General features: G+C 48.3%; 1 protein-coding gene across 10 annotated transcripts in view; it reads right to left on the bottom strand.

Annotated features, from left to right (window-relative positions):
* Positions 1-10,916: 10,916 nt before the first annotated feature.
* FOXJ3 (forkhead box J3) overlaps positions 10,917-21,366 on the bottom strand; it is a 157,249-nt gene continuing 146,799 nt past the window's right edge. For all 10 annotated transcript variants that reach the window (XM_070078649.2, XM_051856634.3, XM_089300860.1 and 7 more), the window contains 4 exons: positions 19,713-19,814; positions 19,130-19,321; positions 15,792-15,899; positions 10,917-13,908 (listed from right to left, as the gene is read on the bottom strand). In XM_070078649.2, the coding sequence (XP_069934750.2) occupies positions 13,793-13,908; positions 15,792-15,899; positions 19,130-19,321; positions 19,713-19,814 (518 nt within the window). In that variant the 3' untranslated portion in view covers positions 10,917-13,792. The remainder of the gene's footprint in view (positions 13,909-15,791; positions 15,900-19,129; positions 19,322-19,712; positions 19,815-21,366) is intronic.

Genomic DNA, 21,366 nt, shown 5'->3' with positions numbered 1-21,366 from the left:
GGCCCTTCTAATATCAGTTCCCACCCTATCCTGGGAATCTCAGGCAAGGCTATCCCCATACTACCCCACCCGTTCTCTGGACATCCGGAGACCTGATCCTTACTCATTCTTTTCTAGTTCTGCCCCCACGTGCGGTGGCCCTCCTGGCACGAGACTTTCTTTGGAAGCTGGGAGCATCCCTCTGTAGTCCCCCGTAAATATCACAACCACATTCCTGGCACAACAGGCCAGGGACAATGGGCAACCACTCCTTGAGCCTTCTGCAACCTTGACCTAAACCACTCCCTCATCAACCCTGTTGCCTAGGACACACAGCCCCCAGGGTTTCTCTCACCAGAGCCTATTTCAGTCTCCCTGAAACACCCAGCCTCTTACATCACCACATCTCAATACCCCCTGCGCCACCCACGCTTCTGGGACTCAAGCTTCTCTGATCATATCTGCTTACCCCACCTGCTCACCACATAACATTCCCATCTTAGGGGTGAAAAAGCCTAACGGCCAGGACCTTAGGAAAATCGGTGCGGCCATACTCCCAACACACCTGGTGGTCCAGCTCCTCCGGATGCCTTGCAAATCCCGTATTCCACATCATTCCCGGTCCTCAGGGCAGGTGGAATGCACTTACAGGTCACAAAAAACACTGATCAAACCGGCCCTGGAGACACAGCTCGAACAGATCAAACTGTTACCCCGAGGGCCATGCCTGAAAAACCCCTATACTCAGCCCCTTCGACATCCTCATTGGCTGTCCCCTCCTCATCCCTGGATTCCTGCCCTCGCCCCCTTCCGCCCCGCCTCCCCCTCAGCTTCACCCTCTCCTGTCCCACATCGAGGCAGCGCCCTGGGCCCACTCAGATTCACGCCTTCCTCACCCCTGCCCTCACTGGTCCCCACTCTTCCACCAAGATAGGCAATTCCATTGACCTGTGCATTCCCAAGCCTGGTACGTCCCTACAACCCAAATGGACGGGACTGTACACGTCATCATGGCTACACCCACGGCAGCTAAATGAAAGGCCTATCCACCCTGGGTCCATCTGCTGAGACTTAAACCAGCCTCCCCCTCCGTTTATCACTCCACCCTTCCACTTCACTGACAATTTCCCGACCTCCTTCTGGAAGATGGTCTCTGGCTCTCTGGTTCTGTCCTGGTCGCAGTCGTAGCCCGACTCCTGGCGAGCGCCGAGCGCCGAGCGCGGTCACCCCCAGCTGTTGGAGCTGTGGTGAGAAGCTCCTCCTGGTGCTCGCTGCTCCCCTGGGGAGGTCGCTGCACTGCTCTCGGCCGTCTCTGACCTGGCCGCTCCACTGGCCAGCCTGCGCCATCACTACCGCCCGTCCTCAACGCTCCGCATCCCTCCTGGCCCCGTGCTGGCTCTGTGCCTGAGCCTCCACCTCAGCCCCGTTCCCCACAATGTCTGGACCTCTTCTGCCTGCTAGAAGAAGGGACAGCCAGCCTTTTCAGCCGGACAATCCCAATCTAACACCATTCCCCCAACCACTTAACCGATTTGCCCCCACATCCCAGGAATCCGTGTCAGTCACTGGAAGTGCAGCTAAGCTGCCCCACCCCGGCCACCCCCCGGGACAGGCCCCTTTGTGCATAACCAGGGCCTCATTCTCAGCGGCTCATCCAGTGGGCATATAGTCATGCTATACATGCCCCCACGGCTCTCAAACTCCCATTCCACAACCACGGGCGGGTCAACCGGTGATTGGGCAAACCTGACCTCCACCCACCCCGTCCCATATACACCACAGACACCTCCTGCCACCCCTGCCTGAGCTCTCTCGCCACCTCTGCCTTTTGTCAGGGGAGTACTCTGCCTGCAGGAATCCGACTTCCTTGTGCCTTCCTTCCTACTGGACGGAGACCTGTACCCTCACCTATCTACCCCCCACCACCACCACCTTACACCACGGACGAGTCGATCCTCCACACCCCTGCCACTCTCAGAGTCCTCACGGGGCAACACCGCAGCTACTGGTTTAGGAACCTCCCTAGACCAGCTCGAACGCTATCCAGAGCCTGCAGAGACCCCCCAGCCAACGCAGCCTCTCGGACAAGCGACCACAGGACCAGGCGATCCTCTGGTGCCAGCAGTTCTCCAAAGCTGTCGAGGCCTGAACCTTTCCACCACGCTCGTTCCTGGGGGAGCAATGCTGCTTCTTCGTTAACAAGTCCGGCGCGGTCGGACTCCCGCAGCAGGCAGCCTCCTTGTCAGGGTCAGGGGGCTCTGCCACCATCTTTGGAAACAGCCCACCTGGCTCCCACGTCCTCACGCCCCTCGTGGTGTAGTTTTGCCTCTAACCTTTCTTCCGTGTTTTGTCAACCTGTTACAGAAGTTCCTAATCGCCCGAATGACTGCCACTTCCCAAACTGCTTCTCACGCTGCTCCTTCGGACACTGAGGGACCCTCGCTCCTTGCCACGCCCCCAACCAGCAGGAAGCTGACATCACCCCCACTCCTTGTTAAACCTTTTTACAGTCGGGAGTGATGGGAAATTACCCGACTTGAGCAAACAGCCCCCACCTTAAAGCCGCTGTCGTAATACTTCCCCTTCCTCCTCTTCCCCCCAACCGTAAAACTCGGAATGCGGAACCAGCTGCCCCGGGCCAGGAACTTCTGCACCTCCTTTGATGGACTCACTCCATCCCCTATCGCTTCACTTCCTTCCCCAGCCCTACTTAAGGCCCTCACCCCTCGGCAGGGGCGCGCCATCTTCCCTGGGGTCTGTCCAGTTGAGGTGGCGCCCCTCTCTGGCTTACAATAAAGCCCCTCCGGTCTGGAGGTCAGTTTCCTTTCTCTGCGTCTCCTGGGTACAAAGTGCTGGTCCCTAACAGGTAGTTAGGGTCAGGTGGATGTGGAGGTTGAAACTGACGTCAGGGTTGGTTTGGGGTTAGATTGGGGTTCTTTGTAGGGTTGGGATTGGAACTGAGTTTGCGGCTGAAGGTGGGGGAGAGGTTGGGGTTGGGTTTATGATGGAGGTTGGCTCTGGGATTATGTGCGAGGCTACAGTGGGGTCAGGATTGGATTTCATGAAGGACGGTGCTTGGGCAGCACTTCTGCGGGCTGGAGGAGCCCTTCTGAAAACTACTTTGCTTCTCAGCCTTTCTTCTTCCACGGTAGAACAGGGCCGGGAAGGAAGGGGAGAGGGTCTGGGTTCCCGAAGCTTCTTTCTCCCCCAGCCCCCTGGCCGGGGCTCTCCTGGAGTCAGGCAGGGGCTGAGGGGGTGGGAGTTGCAGGAGTGACGTACACGCTGTGGGGAAGAGGACGAGGCCCTGGGCCTTGGCCCTTTGGGTCCTGCCCTACCCAGCCGCACTCTGACATCCGCTCTGGGAAATGGGAACCAACTCTCCTTCCCTTGCCTCCCTCCAAGGCCCCCTTCCTTCCTCTCCAGGGTACACAGGACCACCACAGCCTGCACGGAAGCTGCAGGGAGCTGGGCCTTGGGGTCCTCCCAGAGCCACACACCTTCCTCCTTCCTGTGCAGGTAGAGGGTGGGCCCGAAGTGGCTTGGCCTCACCACCCACCACGCCACCCCTGCTCGCTAACCGAGAGCCCATCCGCCCTGCCTGCAGCCCTCACGGAAGCCAGGCCCCCTTGCCCGGCCGTGGTCAGGTCCCAGCTGAGCTCACCACCCAACCAGGAGCCCAAAGCACCCTCCAGGAAGCAGGGCCCAGACCTGCAGAGTGGAGCCAGGCAGCCCTGGAGTAGAATCCAGCGGCCGCATTTAAAAGCTGGGTAACCCTTCTCCACCCCAGTTTCTGCATCTGAGAAAACGGGGACGACAGCAGCTGCACTGCAGGTCTCAGACCTTCTGTAATTTTTTTTTTTAAGATTTATTTACTTATTTAAAGTCAGAGTGAGGGAAAGAGATCTTCCATTTACTGGTTCACTCCCAAATGGCTGCAACAGCCAGGAGCCAGGAACCGCACCCTGGTCTCCCACACGGGTGGCCCGGGCCCATCCTCCACTGCTTTCTCAGGTGCATTAGCAGGGAGCTGGATGGGAGGCAGAGTAGCGGGACTGAACCAACACTCCCGTATGGGACGCCGGTGTCACAAGCAGCAGCTTAAACTGCTGCACCGCACCAGCCCTGTAGGTTTTTGACTTTCTAGAAAATTCTCTTCCCTGATCCCAGCCCCAGTGAGCTTGGGTTAAGACCACGTCCACTGCTGTGTGCTCCAGCACCTCTCCCATCATAAAACGTGCTGGCTCAACTGTCCACCTGGTGACTAGCCCGGGAGCCACCGAGAGCCGAGACTGTGGGAGCCCAGTACTCGCCACGGGGCCGGCAGTGAATCAGTGCCACGGAGGAGTCTTTCTGGAACCAAGGTCATGGTGTAACAATCCCAACATCAACAACAGTGGCTGACCTGTGGCAAGGTTTGCCTGTGCCAGGCTCTGGGGGCTGCTTCATGGGTATGGAAAAGCCCAGCCCACCCTCCCGACCTGCACCCCCATGCTGGAGGCTGCGGGGGCTCTGCCTGCTGCTGGGCTGCCCCTGGCCTCTGCGAGGCCGCCGCGTTGTTCACTCTGTTTAAGTGACTTCCTGGTGGTGCCGGTGCCACTTTAGGGTCGGGAGCACCAAGGCTCGGTCCTCCCAGGCCTGGCTCTGCCTGCCTGCAGGCTCAGAGTCCCTGTCTTCACCTCCGCAGGAAGGCCTGGAACAGAGCCAGCTGGGAGCGGGGAACTCCAACACCGATCTGAGTGAGCTCCTCATCCTACTTGTAAACACATTTCAGAGTGCAACAACTTCCTGTTCCTATGAGAACCTAGAACTCTCTGAGCCAGACATGAAAATGCACATAGACCTGACAGCTCTGGGAAAGCCAAAGAACTAACTGTATAACCCCGTTTCACAAATGGGTAAACTGAAGCTCAGAGCCTCAGAAATCAAACAGGGCTGCTGGGGACAGACGTATTGGTTGTGCACTGGCCAAGGGTACCTGGCCGATAGAGTGTAAATAATTGTGAGTACAAGCACAGGACTGCCTTGGCCTAGAGAAAAGCGTGGTTTTTCTAGATTCAACGGCAGGTGGACTTGATGGCCGCTGTGGTCACACAGCCACAAATTCCAGAACAGAACCCAGTTCTCTCAACTCCGACTCCTCCCGCACCGTCCTCCTGGTTCCAAACTCCCAGCTCCTTTGTCCTAGGGAAGGGGGAGAAGAAAGGAGTGGCCACTGACTGAGCCCCACTGCAGAGAGGAGACAGAACCACCGAAATGGAGTGGTCCGTGTAACACCGGGACTGAGGGTTTGAAGTCTGCTGGCTTAAGCCCAACTCCAGGCCGGGGGAGAGGGATCCTGGCGTTCCCTCCAGGCCCCATGTGGGGCCGGCTCTAGCCTTTGATGGTCTGGAGGGCCAGCTGGGCAGTGGACAGAGGGTGTGCCTGGTTGTTTGCTTGGCAACGTCATCTCACACCCCTGTGGCCCGCCAGGTACCAGGAGGCCCCATTGTCCATCTGCTGTCTGCTCCTTGCCCCACCCCCTGTCTGTCCTGGCCATCCAGGGGCCCTCGGCTAGCTGGAGGCCAGGACACGGGCACAGATCCACGGGGGCACTGCGGGGAACCTACTGGGAGCCATGGGAGGGGTAAGCCTGGGGTGCCAGGTCCAAGAATGCACTAACGCCCTGGGGGTCTTTCTGAATCACAGCTCTTCCTGTGGTCACCCTGCTCTGAAGCCTCCCACGGCCTGCGCCGGGTTAAGGGGCAAAACCCCTTAGCCCGGCATTTAAAGTCTTTCTCTGCCCATCTGTGCTTCTGCCAGAGAACACCCCCAGCACTGGGCGGGGCACTGCTTGCCAGCCGAGGCGGCACGTGAAGCTGTCTGTGACGGGAAGATCTGGAGGCACGGAGGAGGGAACTCTGAGGCAGAGGCCTGGGTACAGGACGTGCAGCCGAGCCCCTGGCCCTAACGCCTTTGATGTGAACTCGACCTGGCCCAGGGTCTGCAAGGGTTAACTCACGACCTTAAGGGAGTGAGACAAGGGGAAGACCCTGGATGACAGACTCAGATGGCTCTGAGAGTTGACATCTCAATGCCAGCTCCTATTCTGAGAGCTTGCAGCAGCTCACAGTGCCCGAATGAGCAATGTCATGCTCCATCTCCCCACTAACCCAGAGCCCACCTTTGCCATTTCAAACGAAATGTGTCGGCCCGATCACCGTTCAAAGGCAGGCCAGGAACACTGTGGACCAACCAGGGCCCACACATGACTGAAACCCCACTTTCATCTCTAAGAGTCACTGCCTTTCAGTCCTCAGGGAGTTCGGGAACTGAACTGACTCCCTGCTCTGCGTGTTGCAAAATAAACTCTAAAAGAGACTTCTACCACCCCAGTGTCAGCGACTGGCTTGCTGTGCATTGGGTGGGCAGCCCCCGTTTAGTGCAGTTCCTCGTTTTGGGGGTGTTCTGTCACAGCAGCACAGAGCAGCAAGGAGCACTGGGCTAACACAGAGTGGGTCGGCAAGGCGCTGGGGGTGAGCCATCAGACACTCTAAGAATTTTGTCCTTAACCTGGTGACGGTGGGAACCTCAGGCGGCTTCGGAGCTGCGATTCAGAAAGAGCCCCCACACAGCTGGTGCTGAGTGCCAGCTGTCTAGTCCCAGTGCTGCGCTGGTCCCAGAGAAGGGCAGTGCTCCAAGGGGATCTGGGGCACCAGAAGGAGGCAGGAGATGGAGAAGGGAAGGCCACTCTTCGGGACCGCGTGCCAGCCCCCACACTGGCTGCTTCCTGATGGACTGCTTGGCGATGGCTTCCACAGGGCTGAGGGGAGGTGTTTGCCCTGCATATCACAGATGACACTGAGGCCCAAACAGAATCGTGTCCTCCCAACTCCAAAGTCCGCTTTCCCTTGCCTCAAGCATTGTACTGGATTTTGGAGGCCTGCGGGAACCATGCTCAACCAGAGGCTGAGCAACTCACAGGGGACAGGCTCCACGGTGGTGAGAAAGCAGAGTGCAGTAGGAAGGGGCCACCTGCAGTACACGGCCAGACCAGGGTCCCTTCAGAGGACACAGTACAAGGGAGCAACGAGAGGGACAAGCCAGGGATGTGATGAGAAAAGAGGAGTGAGTGTGTGACTCACAGCGCCTGGGAACCAGCTTGATCCCAGGAAAGTTTGTCTTGGGGGAGGACTAAGAAGCCACCCAATCGGAGTGAGGTCATCCTCCCTAAGGCCCACCCCCTGCCTCCTGTTGGTATCTGTGGCGTGTGCGCACGCACACACACGCACACAGAGTCCCTGTCCTACTCTCCAAGGCTATGGTCACATACCCACGATCACCTAAGCACACACCTGCGGGCTCTTGGTCAGTCACACAAGTGCACACCCTCCCAGGGAACCGGAGGACTGCTCCTGCTCCTGCCTCTGAACCTCACTCGGACGCGCCAAGGGTGGGAAGTGTCCTCAGACGCCTTTATTGCCATCGCCTGGGACAGGAAGCTGCCCCCTGACCTCTGGGGGCTGGTGAGAGAGGCATCATTTACCCAGTGATGTCAGTTCAGCTGGTTCTGGGGTGGGGTGAGCCGAGGGAGGTCAATGTTGTGGAAGATGCAATCAGCGTCAGCGGGAAGCGCAGGCGAATCAAGGCTGATCTGCGTTCCTGTCCTCTTCCCTCTCACTAGCTGTGACCTTGGGCAAATCACTAGACCTCTCTGGGGGCAATGCCCAGCAGTAAAAGGCAGATAATGGCACCGAGCTCGCAGGCAGCTGGGAGTGCTCACTCAGATAATGGCTGTCAAGTACCGGGTAGGGACCCGGCAAATGGTGGCAATAATCATTATGTTTGTGAGCGCCACAGGAGGTGACGACACGTGAGTGTGTGGAGATGCCACAGCCCGCTCAGGCGCAGAGGCAGGGCTGGCAAGGGCAGGGTGTGTGGCTGGCCTGACCGCGGCCCCCTCCATGTCTGTCCAAACAATGCCAGTCCCCACCTCAGCTGGTCCCAGAGGAGGAGCAGAGCCTTGGGGGACTTGAGAGTTTGACGCTCATGGTGGCGTGACCTTAGAACAGGGGAGCAGGATACATCAGGAAGGCAGAGGGAGTGTGGAGCCCCCCACCCCCAGCTGCATGTTTGCAGCTGAGCACTAGAGGGGCTCACTGGCTTCCTCTAGCAACCTCTGAAGGAGAAGCGCAAAGATCTTGATCCCCTGGTGGCTGCAGAGAAAGGCAAAGAGCCCCCAGGTAAGGGAAGCATTCCAAAGAGGAAAGGCAGAAAGCTGACAGCCCTGCCCTCTGGTGGTCACAGGTGCTTACTGCAGCCTCACGGCGGGAGAGGCTCCAGCTTTGTTCCAAGGCCCTGCTTCTCAGCCTGGTAGCTCAGCTCAGGGAACAGTGAAGACCTGAGGCAGCAGGGTGCTGGTTCAATATGCAGATGCTGGAGCTGGATGTCCAGGTGTAAAACCCCAGCTCTGTTGCGGCTGTTGTTACCTCTACCACTTACAAGCGGATGACCTCAGGCAAGTAACACTCTATGGCTCAGATGCTCCATTGGCTAAACAAGGCAAGGCTGGTGATAACAGTATCAAGGGCAGATAGGATCGTAAATGGCATCAGCTAAATAACAAGTACCTAACAGTTGGGAGTAGCAACCAGCCTTGACCTAAGGTTGATTTCTGGTTCTGGTGCAGCCAATTACCAAGTCTGTGCACCTGCTGACCAGTCACATACCGAGGGAGGAGTGTAAGAAGGTTAAGTACAAAGTCATCCTTGAAAATTCTTTTGTAAGGTGCCAATGCCACGGAGAAACACAGCTCATTAAGGCCCAATCGGCTTACCTAGCTGACTCACACCAAAGGACAACGTTCTACAAAAAACGTGTCCCTTTCTCCATGCGAGTCATGCTCAGAGGTGAGATGCTCTGTGGAGAGGGACAGAGACAGGTACCAGTTATGGTCTCAGATTCAATCTTTCTTCTCACACTCCCTCGGGGACATCTGGCATATTACTCTGCTGTAATATTCAATTTTTCCTTTCTTTCTCTTTTTAGCCAAGCCTGTGTAACTGAATTTGTATGCTTTGATTGAAGGCATTCATGATCCAAATCCCCTCTGCCTTCCTTTCCGAAGTGGTGTCTCCTGTACAACAGGGCACTGCCATCAACAGGTCAGGGTGTAGGCAAAACAGAACAGTGTGGATAAGCACTTCCCACTGCCTGGTGCATGACTCCCCACTCCCCTTGCCCAGATTTTCCCTCAGTCACAGTGGGACTTTTAGTGAGCTACTCCCTTGCCTCAGTCTCAAAAACACAACGTGGGGGCTGTATGAGACGAGTTCTTAAGGCCTCTTTCAACTGGAAGCTTGTAGGGTAGCTCTGCTTTGCCCAGGACTGCTTTGCCCACTGATAAGGATCACTTCGATAAGTAGCAGCCCTTCACATAGTGACATGCTGGAACATACACTTGAATGATCTTGGTTTTTATTTTTATTTTTTTTTGTATTTGATTAGGATAGGTGCATCTGAACCAGCACAAGGTGACCAGACTCAACTGACCCCCCACTGAGGTCCATCAGAGGTACTGATGGTGACCAGAATGTACCTGTAATGGCAGCAAAAGCATTGCCCTCCCACCAAAGGACACACACACACACAGGGGAGGGGACAGAGAAAATTCCTCTTTTGGAAAACAGTAGGGGTAGAAGAAAATGGACCCAGATTGATTATCCCAGATCCGTGATGAGCTGTGAGAACTTGGGCAAGGTAACCTTGCTAATCTATTTCTTCATCTGTAAAACAGTAATAAGTACGTGTTTCTGTGGGTTAAATGAGAAACACTCATTGAGCGAGACAGGTTCCAGGTTCAATTTCACTTTCACCAGTGTTACTGGTCTGCCCACTGCTTGGCCTCTCTGAGCCTGTTTCCACATCAATGAAACTGGGACAGCACCACGCTCAGAGAAAATGCTATGCTGGCTCTCAACGAGCAGCACATTTCCCCCACCTTAACCCACAACCCCCAAACCAATCTAGCTCCCATACATGGCTCAAAACAGTGGTACAAATGGGAAATCGCCCTCCTGTCTGTCTGGGACTCTTTGAAGACTCAACCTCAACAGCCCATAACCATTCGCAAAGCCTTCCTAAACACTGCTTCAACTCCTCAGCGTGACCTAATGTCTCCCCATCAGAATCCTGCCTTGCCAGGGGATACTCCAGAGTGGCTCTCTGCCCCAGCTCCCCAGGCTGGCATATGCTACCTGTTTCCTGGGCAAGCCTGCAGGGGCTGCTGCTTTCTCATCTCTGGATTTCTAATGGGAGGGAATTTGACACAGCACATGCTCAGCGAATGTTAAACTCTACTTTCACCTGGCTCTGCGGGAAGGTAGCGCTAGGGATAGGACTAGAGCATGAGTGGTGGAAGGGACAGGGGAATTACCTTGGGGTGAGAGGATCAGCTCAAAGACGATGGAGGAATCCTAGGCTTGAAGTAAAAAATACCTGGATTCAGACTTCAGCCATCACTTGACAACTGAAGGATCCAGACAAGCCACATCTCCAACTGAGTTGTTCCAAAATCTGTAAAATGAAGATCATTTTATCTGTCCAGCACAGCACCCAGTACACACTGAGAACCAGTATGATTTACATTCCAGGTGTCGGTCTAAAATGCTCAAATATGTCCGTGTGGTCCCATTAGAATCTGGGGAACAGGAATTTTCCTCATTTTATATGCACTATAAAAAAGGAAAATGAGGCTCAGAGAAATTAAATAATTTCCCAGGTTCACGGAGCTAGTGAAGTGTCCAATAAATGTCCAATAAGTGTCCAATTACTGTTCTGAGGTAGAAATGGAAAGGACCCCGAGGACTCTGGGGTCTTGCCTGTGAGATTCCTACATATGAACTAGCTCCAGTCTTATCCTCTCAACTGTAGCAAATGACCAGACCAATCGGTGTTGTAAATAGAGTTAACATAATCTATTTATTTTAAGTGCCATTCATGCATATCAGTTCTGGCAGCAACAATCCTAATGACACTTGGGATATTTCTTTACAGCACTGAACAGTTACAAAGAATGGGTGCCGTTCATCATAGAGGCAAAATAGGAAATCGTGCAATAGCAAAACTGTAGAAACATTAAAACACTGACTGTCCAACAGCAGTACAGAGAGCAGGTTGTGTTTGCACAAAAAGCCAATGCATTTTCATCACATATATACAATATAGATATATACACATCACCCTCTGAATGAACAATATCAAAATACTCTATTCCATTTCAAATTATCCCCGATTGATTCCCTCCCACTTCAAAGGACATCTGAGCGACACTTATTTACAAGAACACCCATGAATACATTTACATTTCAAAAACTGCCACAAATGCCAGTCGGATTATTCTCCTGGACAGTGCCCCCTCTGATTACACGTATTTATTCTTCTTCTTCCCAGGTCTTCAGTCAATTTAGGCCCCAAACAGAACTTGCTCTGCACGAACCACTACCAACCGAAATGGCCACTAGAGGGACCTCTGCACCTCACCACGTAGCCTAGGCTGGCTGTCGCCCACAGAGAAGGCCTGTCCTGGGCTCCCAGGTCAGGTGGATCACAGGATAGTGTAATGGGTCCAGGTGAAGGCTTTGCTTCCAGGGCCATTCTTGGTAAGTTTAAATATTCATAAAAATATTTATCACTGAAAATTAGTAAATGATTGCCAAATGGGAAATTAGCTTCACCCAATTTGTAAAATCATCATCAGTGGCTCTACTCAAAAGTTCAAATTATTCAGCTTAAGACTGCATTCCATTACCCAAATTGTTTAAAGTGCACATTGCTACTCAAGCAATTTTAAACAGTTTCAAAACTGTGATCCTGGTGTCTAGAAAACAGTGACTTGAGTAGACTACTGGAAACTGTCCCCTTTTTTTTTTCAAGCTTTCACTCCGCAGGCTGCCATCTCATCCTGCCTCATATCCTCCTAAGAGGGGCCTGTTGGCTGCCTTTCCAGAATCCACTGATCTTCACTCATCTAAGGGGCTGGAACTGAACCTCCTTTCTCATGCCAAACAGGGTCCAAATAACAGAGAAACATAAAGCTCTTCCTTTCTCCTCAACCTCACCAGCCCTTACCATGGCTGGCTTCCCAGTGATTCATTCAAGGCAACACTCCATTTTAAAAAAATACACACACATTCACAAACACATTCTCTCTCTCTCTCTCTCTCTCTCTCACACACACACACAGACACACACACACACAGACACACAAAGATGTTTGCTTAGTTCAAGTAGACATTACTCAACCATAGAACCACTAAGGCTAATTAAACTGATTTTAGCATGGCTGATAGAGAGCAGCAATGCTAAAAAGCAACCAGTAAGCAGTTATTACTCTTTGATTTGATGGAACATGTTTCTCCATTAGAATAAAAAAAATTTGGTCTAAATAATCAATTCAATATATAATCAGGAAAAGAAAATCATTTCCTCTAGTTTTATTATTATAAAGCTAATACAATCAATCCATGCAACATAACTGATATGACATGAAACTAATACAGACCCCTAAGAGGTGGGCTACATTTCAAAGAAAGTGACCAAGTGTCATGCATCCAGACACCCAGGACAACAGAACCAGCAGGCCACTTAATGACTGAGGCAAACAAAACCTATGTGTAGTCCTATCCTCCTTTCCAGTCCTACCTTAGTAGAACAAGATTAAACGGGGGAAATTTGCTTTAAAAACACTGCCTTGCTGTTCTGTGACCCAAATGGTCTCTTGATTCAAATTCCAGAAAACACCCTAGTTAGCTACTAAGTCTCAATCAGCAAGAATGCTCACACAGAGAAATATACTCACGTGGTAAAAGAAGTTATGATAAAGAGAATGACACAATGTCCCTCTGATTGTCTTGTCTGTAAACTCTATCAAGAAAAACTATCTGCACTTCTGGATACCACATTCTTCCTTAACAAACCCAAGAGGAACTGAGCATTCACAGAAGGTAGCAATAAATATTATAATAATACTTTTGAATAATAAATACATAAGTGAATGTGAAGGCATTGGTTTGCTGAAAAAAGCAAGCAATGCCCAGCTTCTAATTGATCAAATTTTAGAGCTGTTATAATAAAGATTTAGGAAAACAGACAGACAAGGAACAACATATACTGGATAATCCCCAAGCCTCAAAACAAATTTGGTCAGTCCTTGACGCTGCTCAGGAAGAACATGCCCCTCTGGATTGTCTGGAGAGCACTAAACTCTGGGTTCCTTGACTTACTGGGTAGAATTCATTTCCCACATTTCTGAAAAAGATTAAGAGGAAACTGGACTTTGGAAAAATCTAGTTCCATACATCAGTTATAACCGTCTTGTAGGAAATAGACTGACAAGGAATAAAAACTGACAGTAACTTTCTTTCCAAGACACAGTCCAATTAGGAAAAAAGTGAAGCCTTTCTGTCATTTTTGCACATACATTTACACATATGTATCTATAAACTGCTTGCAGCAAAACAGGCTCTGTCTGAAAAATCAGTCTGGCACTTGTGGTTAACATCAAACTGACACAAATATGCAAAAAGCTGTCCAAATCACACAACAGTTAGGAGCTACATGGGGCAGCTGGCAGGGAGACAAACATGTAGTACTTGTTTGGGTCAGATAAAAGCAGTAAGTTATCCAGCTAAAATCTTTCTGATTGTCTTCAAAAGAAATTATGGTAACATTGGTAAAGTGATTAGCAACTCTGTTTTCTCAACTGGATTCCCTTAGACCTTTCCCTTCATTGCACAGAAAGGTGATGTTGGCGTCTGGGGTCTTACAGAAACAAGCCCTACACAATTGAATCCCAATCAAAGTCATCCTGGATGTCATCTGGAGGCAGCGAGCGCCGCATCTGGAAGGCTTGGGAAGGTATCATGTGCTGCTGGTTCATGGCTCCGTGATGACCTGGAAGGAAGGAGGCAACGTCAGCAATGACTTCAAAGGAAGAAATGAACTCACTCCTACAGAGTACTTCCTAGGTGTCACGTATGCAGCACACATTATCTCACTAATCCACCCATGAGCCTTCAACAAAGTGGCTCTTATGTCCCTCGTTTTATAGGTAAGGGAGACAGGGCTTAAGGGGATGAGCAAGTGACCCAGTCATATAGGTATGAGGCAAAGATAAGATCTAAACTCAGTTCATCAGACTCCAAAACCCATGTTCTCTCCATTACACAAGACTGTAGCAAGGAGGGCCTAGCAAAGCGCTGCTGCAACCATTTCCCTGGGGGTCTGTTCTGCTCCACCGCGTGTTTCAGTACGGTACACTGGCCAACATAAGACGGGTAAACAGAACAATGTCAGTGCACCACTGAAGTCACACTGGATGGGACTTAATTCCCCCATCAAGTTAATTAATAGCCAGTGAACCCCAAGAACATTAACACAGTGGAATACAGTAAACTACAGAGGAACACAGTTGAGTGCACAATGCCCTTCTCCCCAAGGTCTTCTTCCTGATCAGTCTGACCATAAACTGTGTGCAGTCCCCAAATTCTGTACATTCTGCCCCTGTCCCCTATATTCTGACAAACTCCAATCTAAACCAGCTTCATTTTTATTTAACATGCAGTTGTTATTTCATTCTTTTACCAGAAATTAAGTGTATCTTTTTAACTGCTGTGGAATTTTTACTATTTTTGTTATTCTGATTATAAAATTTCAAGCAGTCTGCTGCCAATCTTTTCTCATAAAATCTATAACTTCTAGTGTACACTTTTACAAAAATGCTAAGGTTCTAAATTAACAGAGTATGGTAGAAAATGTCCGTATTTTTTATTTTCTTAATAAAAACATATCAATCCCTCACTGTGCATCAAGTATTCATTTACATGATTTAATTACATGTAATCTTCATCTAATCCTAATATTCCTAGGAGCTGGGCCGTGTTTTTAGACCCCTTCTACAGACAGGGAAGCTAAGGTAGAAGGGTTAGGTGGCTGGGCCAGTCCTAACCACTATATCATGCCACCAACAAATTACTAATGAGTGCTGCCAACAGATAACATTGCTTTCTCATTCATCAAAGGACTTGTCACTTGGTCTCCATTCATTCATTACTGCCTGGCACACTTCTCTTAACAGCTCTCCTTCCACCTCACCTTGTCTTTTCCTTAAATAGGTTAAAGGTTCTATAATATACAAGAAAAACAATGGTCTCTGAATTAAGACACTGGGACTTGAGTTATGATTTGCTCACTCAGCAAACTAGGTGGCTTGGGCAAGTCCTCTCCTTCTGCACCTCCATTTCCTAATCAAGGTGATATTTAAGATCCCCACCAGCTCTAACAATGTGCTCTAACGCCCTGACTAAATGTAACTTATCCTTCATTCAAAGCTTAGGAGAAAAAGTTTATAAACCTGTAACTCTAGAAACTTAGCTCCTCAAAAAGGCACTTTCCTGGAAACTAAAGCTGGGGGACTCGACTTGAACAAATGGAGGAGTTTCTACAGGAGCCAAAGAAGGTTCTGGAAGCCTGCTAAAGTCTTGTTAAAGTCAAATATCCTCAAAGATACCTAGGACTCTTCAATAGCTCTATGCCCCAGGACCTCAGAGACAGGCCAATTAGAATCACAGGATCCTGGGCTAAAAAGGCCTTTGGTGGCTGAAGCTTGAACCCCTTCACCAGCACTAGAGCAAAGTGGCTGGGCAGGCTCTGCCATCCAGACTCCCTTGACAGATAGTCCACTCCTTCCTGAGGCAGCCTCATTTTTATATTGGGATGACTAAAGCTTTTTCAGTATTAAACTCTTGAGTATCAACTACAGCACACACACATGTTACCTGCCATCGTTGTTCCTGGAGTGCTTAGCGCCTGTGGGATATGAGGATAACCAGGGGGTGGCATCACTGAAGGAGGGAGATTTTGCCTAGAGTCTATGTACAAATTTCCTAAGCAGAAAGAGGGACAAATATGTTATCATGAGTAAAACAAATCAAGCACTAAAATCTTAACAGTGGGGCAAGGTGCTTGGCACAGCAGTTAAGATACTGCTTAGGATACTGGCATCCCCTATCAGGGTTTCAGTTCACATACCAGCCCTACTTCTTACTCAAGCTTCCTGTTAATGTGCAATCTGGTAGACAGAAGCTGATAGCTTAAGTTTCAGGGTCCCTGCAACCAAAGTGAAAGACCTGCATTGAGTCCTGGATTCTGGCCTTGGCCTAATCCAGACTTGGCTGTTGCAGGCATTTGGGAACTGAACCAATGGATGGATAATCCTTAAAATAAATAAAAAAAGAAAACTATAAAAATTTAAAAAGAAAAATGGTAACAGAATTGTACCTAAATTCAGTGAAGCAGGAAACATACAGAGGAACGGAGAAGGGAAACCTACTCATTTCCGATGTTAAAACTCTGCCCGAAGTGGGTGCTGGCCTTTTGAACACAGTACCAGGCTGTATGTATACTGGTATTGATTCTAGTGCTGCCGCCAACTCTGTAAGCTTGTAGGCAAGCTATGCCTATTGTTGCTGTCACATACCTCCCAAAGTATTTTCAAAACCATTACTTCATTTGACCTTCTCAGTAAAGCCACAAGTAAAATCCCCATTTTATGAAGATTAGGCAACTAACTCAGAAAAGCTAACCTGACTCACTCAAAGAAACATTAATTTGACAGGTCTAGGACTAGCACTCAAGATACCCTAACTCATGGCTTCCTATTATGGCCCATCTCTCTATTGCCCTGATTCTCTCTAATTATCCCTGAAGCAGGCCTAATGACGTGTGTCCTAATTAACAAACTGACTGGGAAGCACAAAGTAACAATAAAGAACTGTGCAAGGTGAAACAGCCACACCAAGCAAAAGTAATCAAACGAAATTATGGAGTGTGGCGCTGGGGAACAGATGTCATTCAAATTGTTACTTCAAAAGGTTTTTGAACTGATCTACTTTTACTAATAGGTGCAATCCAGTGTAATAGCTCTAAATGTCAATTAACACTGAATTGTAACACAAAATAGACAGGGAGTGAACAAACATCATGACCCCCCCTCACTCGTAGGGAATAAACACCATAAAACTGGTTCACATTCTGTCCCGGTTGCCCCTCTTCCAGGCTAGCTCTCTGCTATGGCCCGGGAGTGCAGTGGAGGATGGCCCAAGTGCTTGGGCCCTGCACCCCATGGGAGACCAGGAAAAGCACCTGGCTCCTGCCTTCGGATCAGCGCAGTGCGCCGGCTGCAGCGCACCTGCCGCGGGGCCATTGGAGGGTGAACCAACGGCAAAGGAAGACCTTTCTCTCTGTCTCTCTCTCTCTCACTGTCCATCTGCCTGCCAAAAAAAAAAAAAAAAACCTGGTTCACATTTTAAAAAAATGTCTGGAGTTTATGAAAGGCTATTTCCCTATAGTTTCCAGAGTTTCACAAAAATTACACTTGAATTCTAGGATTCTTGTAATGAAACTAAAACAGCAACCATTTTTCCAGAGAAAACTAAAAAGAAAAGAAAAACCTTCCTCTTCTATTAAGGTAAAACATGCTGGATTTGGCTGCGTCTAAGTGTTCACCTGCCACTGGAAATCCAGACTGTCCAGGCTTGAGATAGCCTCAGAGATGACCTATTTCAACCATACAGAAGAGGAAGGAGGACCAGAAAGGAAATGAGACAGACCAGGAACAGAATTCTAAGACTTCTGACCCACAGTTACTGCTTCAAGATAACATACCTTTTTAGAGTAAAGTTTACAGTCAGAACAGTGCTCTCTGACCATATTGACTTTTCAGGAAGAAAAGAGAAAAGTTACTAAGCTATAGCTCTAGTATTCTTGGGGGGAGAAAGGGCGAGGATGAATTCTGTTCCCAAGTGCTGACCAGCGTTCAACCTGCACGCCTAGTGCACTTTCTGAAGACTAACCCAGGCTGGAGGTGTCATACCACGTAGGCTCACCTGTATACTAACAATTTCCTAGCCTTTGTGCTACAAAATCTTAGCTTTTTACAAATCCTTAGAGTTCAAGTCACAACAAAATGACAAAATTTGATTCAATCTTTATTTATACAGCCATATTTCTTTTTTCAATTCTCTTTTATGGCCTAATAATTCTTACCTTAAAGGTGGAAGGGTAGAAATTAGAAAAGGAGTGTGGGAATAAACAGTCATCTACATTAAATAGCCTTAACTGTTTGAAATTCTGTCACATTCCTAAACACTTTTAGTTTCAGATGGAAATTTCTATTGCTTCTCATTTTTTCCATGTTCTCATTACAGAGTCTGAACAATGAAAATTTACCATTATGTCTACTTCTCAAGTAAACCCTGGACTTTCACACACACACACACACACACACACACACACACACACACACACACTTTATTTAAGAGGAAGAGACAGAAAGAGCTTCCATCCTCTGGTTCACTCTCCCAAATACCCACAATGGCAGGGGACCAAAATCCAGGTCTCCCATGTGGAATCAAATTCCTTGAGCCATCACTACTGCTTGTCAGGGTCTGTATTAGCAGAAAGTCAAAGCCCAGAATCAAACCCAGGTATTACAATGTAGAACATTGGCATCTTTTCAAAAATTAATTAATTTAAAAAGCAGAAAGAGAGCAACAGAAACATAGGAAGAGGTACCATCCCCAAATATCTCCAAGAACCAGAAATGGTCTGGACTAAAGTCAGGAGCCAGGAGTTTAATCCAGGTCTCTCATATGGGTGACAGAAACTCAATTATTTGAGCTACTACCTGCTGCCTCCCAGAAGGTTCTATGGCAGAAAGCTGGAATTGGGAGCAGAATCAGGACTTGAACCTAGGTACTCTGGTATGAGATGCAGGTGTCCCAACCCAGTGTCTTAATCACTAGACCAAACACTTCCCATAAACGTAGAACATTAATTTGGTTTTCACTGAAAATCTGCACAAATTTAAATTGATATTACTTCAAAAATGTCTTTGTTAAAATGAGTATTAAGAGAATTTAATTCTTGTTTGATAACTTAATAAAAGGATAAATATTACAAAGGAGTTAACTGTAAATAATAGTAAAATAATTATATAAATCACAAAAGAAAAATAAGATGTAAACAGATCACTGCCACTGTTGGCAAGCAAGTTGTTTAAGAAGTGAATTTTGTATGATTAGAAGATAGCTGAGAAGATTAACGAAGCCCATACCTGTTCCAATATGTTGGGAAGGTTTTGCTGGATGCATGGCACCATGACAAACATTTTGCTGAACATTACTTTGTGAGTGGATAAGGCCAGTTTGTGTAAAGAACTGATTAAGAGAAGAACAGAGATCAGCAAATTGAACCTGATCTAAAGACCAGTTCTTGAGATCTGCCTGTCTCATACTCTCCATCAGACCTATGAGGAAAGTATTGGAAATACAGTTAGCATAGTTTTGCAAATACTGCAAGGAAAATAGCAAGATAAAATTTTTTCAACTCTTAAACTTTCCACTGGCTCATTCCAGATTATGGAAGCAACTTGCCCATGCAATGAAGAATGACATTTTACAACTATTCATAGCCTTATTCTTTTAAATTGACCAAACTGCCCTCTGTTTTATCAACTTGCCACAATACTTCATTATGTATTTATAATGTATAAATGTTGTTTCTAAGCACACTGTAAACTGCAAAAGAAATGCCTTTATATGAAGGTGTTTATTTTTACTGCAAAGAAATTTCTAATCTACAAGAGAAAACAGGCTCATGTGTATCTGGGTTATATGTCACAAAGAACCAATACTCACCTTGGAACTGCGAAAGGTCTACGTCTGACCAATTAACACTGCTGGCAATTCGACAACTTTCTTTTAGCATATCAAGTGTTGCATACCAATCATTTGAAACACCTATAAAATAGTATTGACAACACTATAATTCTTGGATACTGAAAATTTGAAGTGTATCTTAAGGGAAGACAATGAGCTGGTCTTACTCCTGATATTGGCTGATCCTTGCTGAGTCTGATAAAAGAACTTGTACCCTTATATCATGTGTTGGGCAATATGGTATATGAGACAGGCAAAATAGGTACTATTTCTCTCCATTTTACAAAGAAAGGAAACTAAACCCATAGAGATGGCATAACTTAGCAAGATCATCACAGTGAATCTACTACTTTAGCCTAGGTCTTCTAACCTCTAGTCTGGCAGCTTGCAAATCACATGGTAACCTTAGAACATCAAAACTGAGAACTGGGAGCCAATGTAGCATAGTGGGTAAAGCCACCAGCTATAATGCCGGCATCCCATATGGGCAGCAGTTCTTGTCCCAGCTGCTCCACTTCCGATCCAGCACCCTGCTAGTGCGCCTGGGAAAGCAGTGGAGGATGGCCCAAGTTGTTGGGCTCCTGTACCCACATGGGAGACCTGGAAGAAGCTCCTGGCTCCTGATCAGCTCAGCTCCAGCTGTTGTGGCCATTTGGGGAGTAAATCAGCAGATGGTAGACCTCTGTCTCTATCTCTCTTTAATTCTGTTTTTCAACTAAATAAAATAAATCTTTTTTTTTTTTAAATAAAGAAATTCTGATGGATCCAGATCAGGACATTTCTAGTCAGGAATGGTATTCTCTTATGTGACATCATCAGGGGAGCTTAAGACTCCATAGTCTGTATGTCAACAAAGTAGTCACCACTCAGAGGCCACAGGGCAAAAGCTGCTCCAGGAGATAATGTTGAGCAGAGAAAGAAAATCCTCCATTCAGTGATTCATGTCATGTTCCTCTGCTTTTAGGATTAACCTTGAATATATGAAGGTAAGAACTTGGGGACGGCGCTGTGATGTAGTGGGTAAAGCTGCTGCCTGCAGTGTCAGCATCCCATGTGGGTGCCAGTTCGAGTCCCAGCTGATCCACTTCTGATCCAGCTCTCTGCTATGGCCTGGGAAAGCAGTAGAAGATGGCCCAAGTCTTTGGGCCCCTGCACCCAGGGAAACCCAGAAGAAGCTTCTGGCTCCTGGCTTTGGATCAGCTCAGCTGTAGCCATTGTGGCCATTTGGGGACCAAATGGATAGAAGAATTCTCTCTCGGGCTCTGCCTCTCCTTCTCTCTCTATGTAACTCTGACTTTCAAATAAATAAATCAATCTTAAAAAAAAAAAAAAAAGAATAAGGATTTTTTGCTGCATCACAGACAACTCTTAGGTGTATTAACTTCCAGTTACATATAAAATTATCAATCATGAATTTTTACAATAAAAAATGAAGTAGAGACACCATGACCCTGCCCTCAAACAAGTCATAATTTAGGGAGAAATTTGTTTGGGGGGTGGGTGTTATTAAATAATGACCCAAGTGAGCCTCAGGCATTCAAATCTATCAGGCTCAGATCCTCTAGCCAAGGAAGAACTTTATTGTTAAGGAAATCAGAATTATATGACTAAAGTACTTAATAAAATAGCCAAA

This window comes from Oryctolagus cuniculus, chromosome 7 (genome assembly GCF_051225735.1).
Source record: "Oryctolagus cuniculus isolate XC-2025 breed Fujian yellow rabbit chromosome 7, ASM5122573v1, whole genome shotgun sequence".
Taxonomy (NCBI): Eukaryota; Metazoa; Chordata; class Mammalia; order Lagomorpha; family Leporidae; genus Oryctolagus; species Oryctolagus cuniculus.
This window is presented reverse-complemented; position numbering and strand designations above follow the sequence as displayed.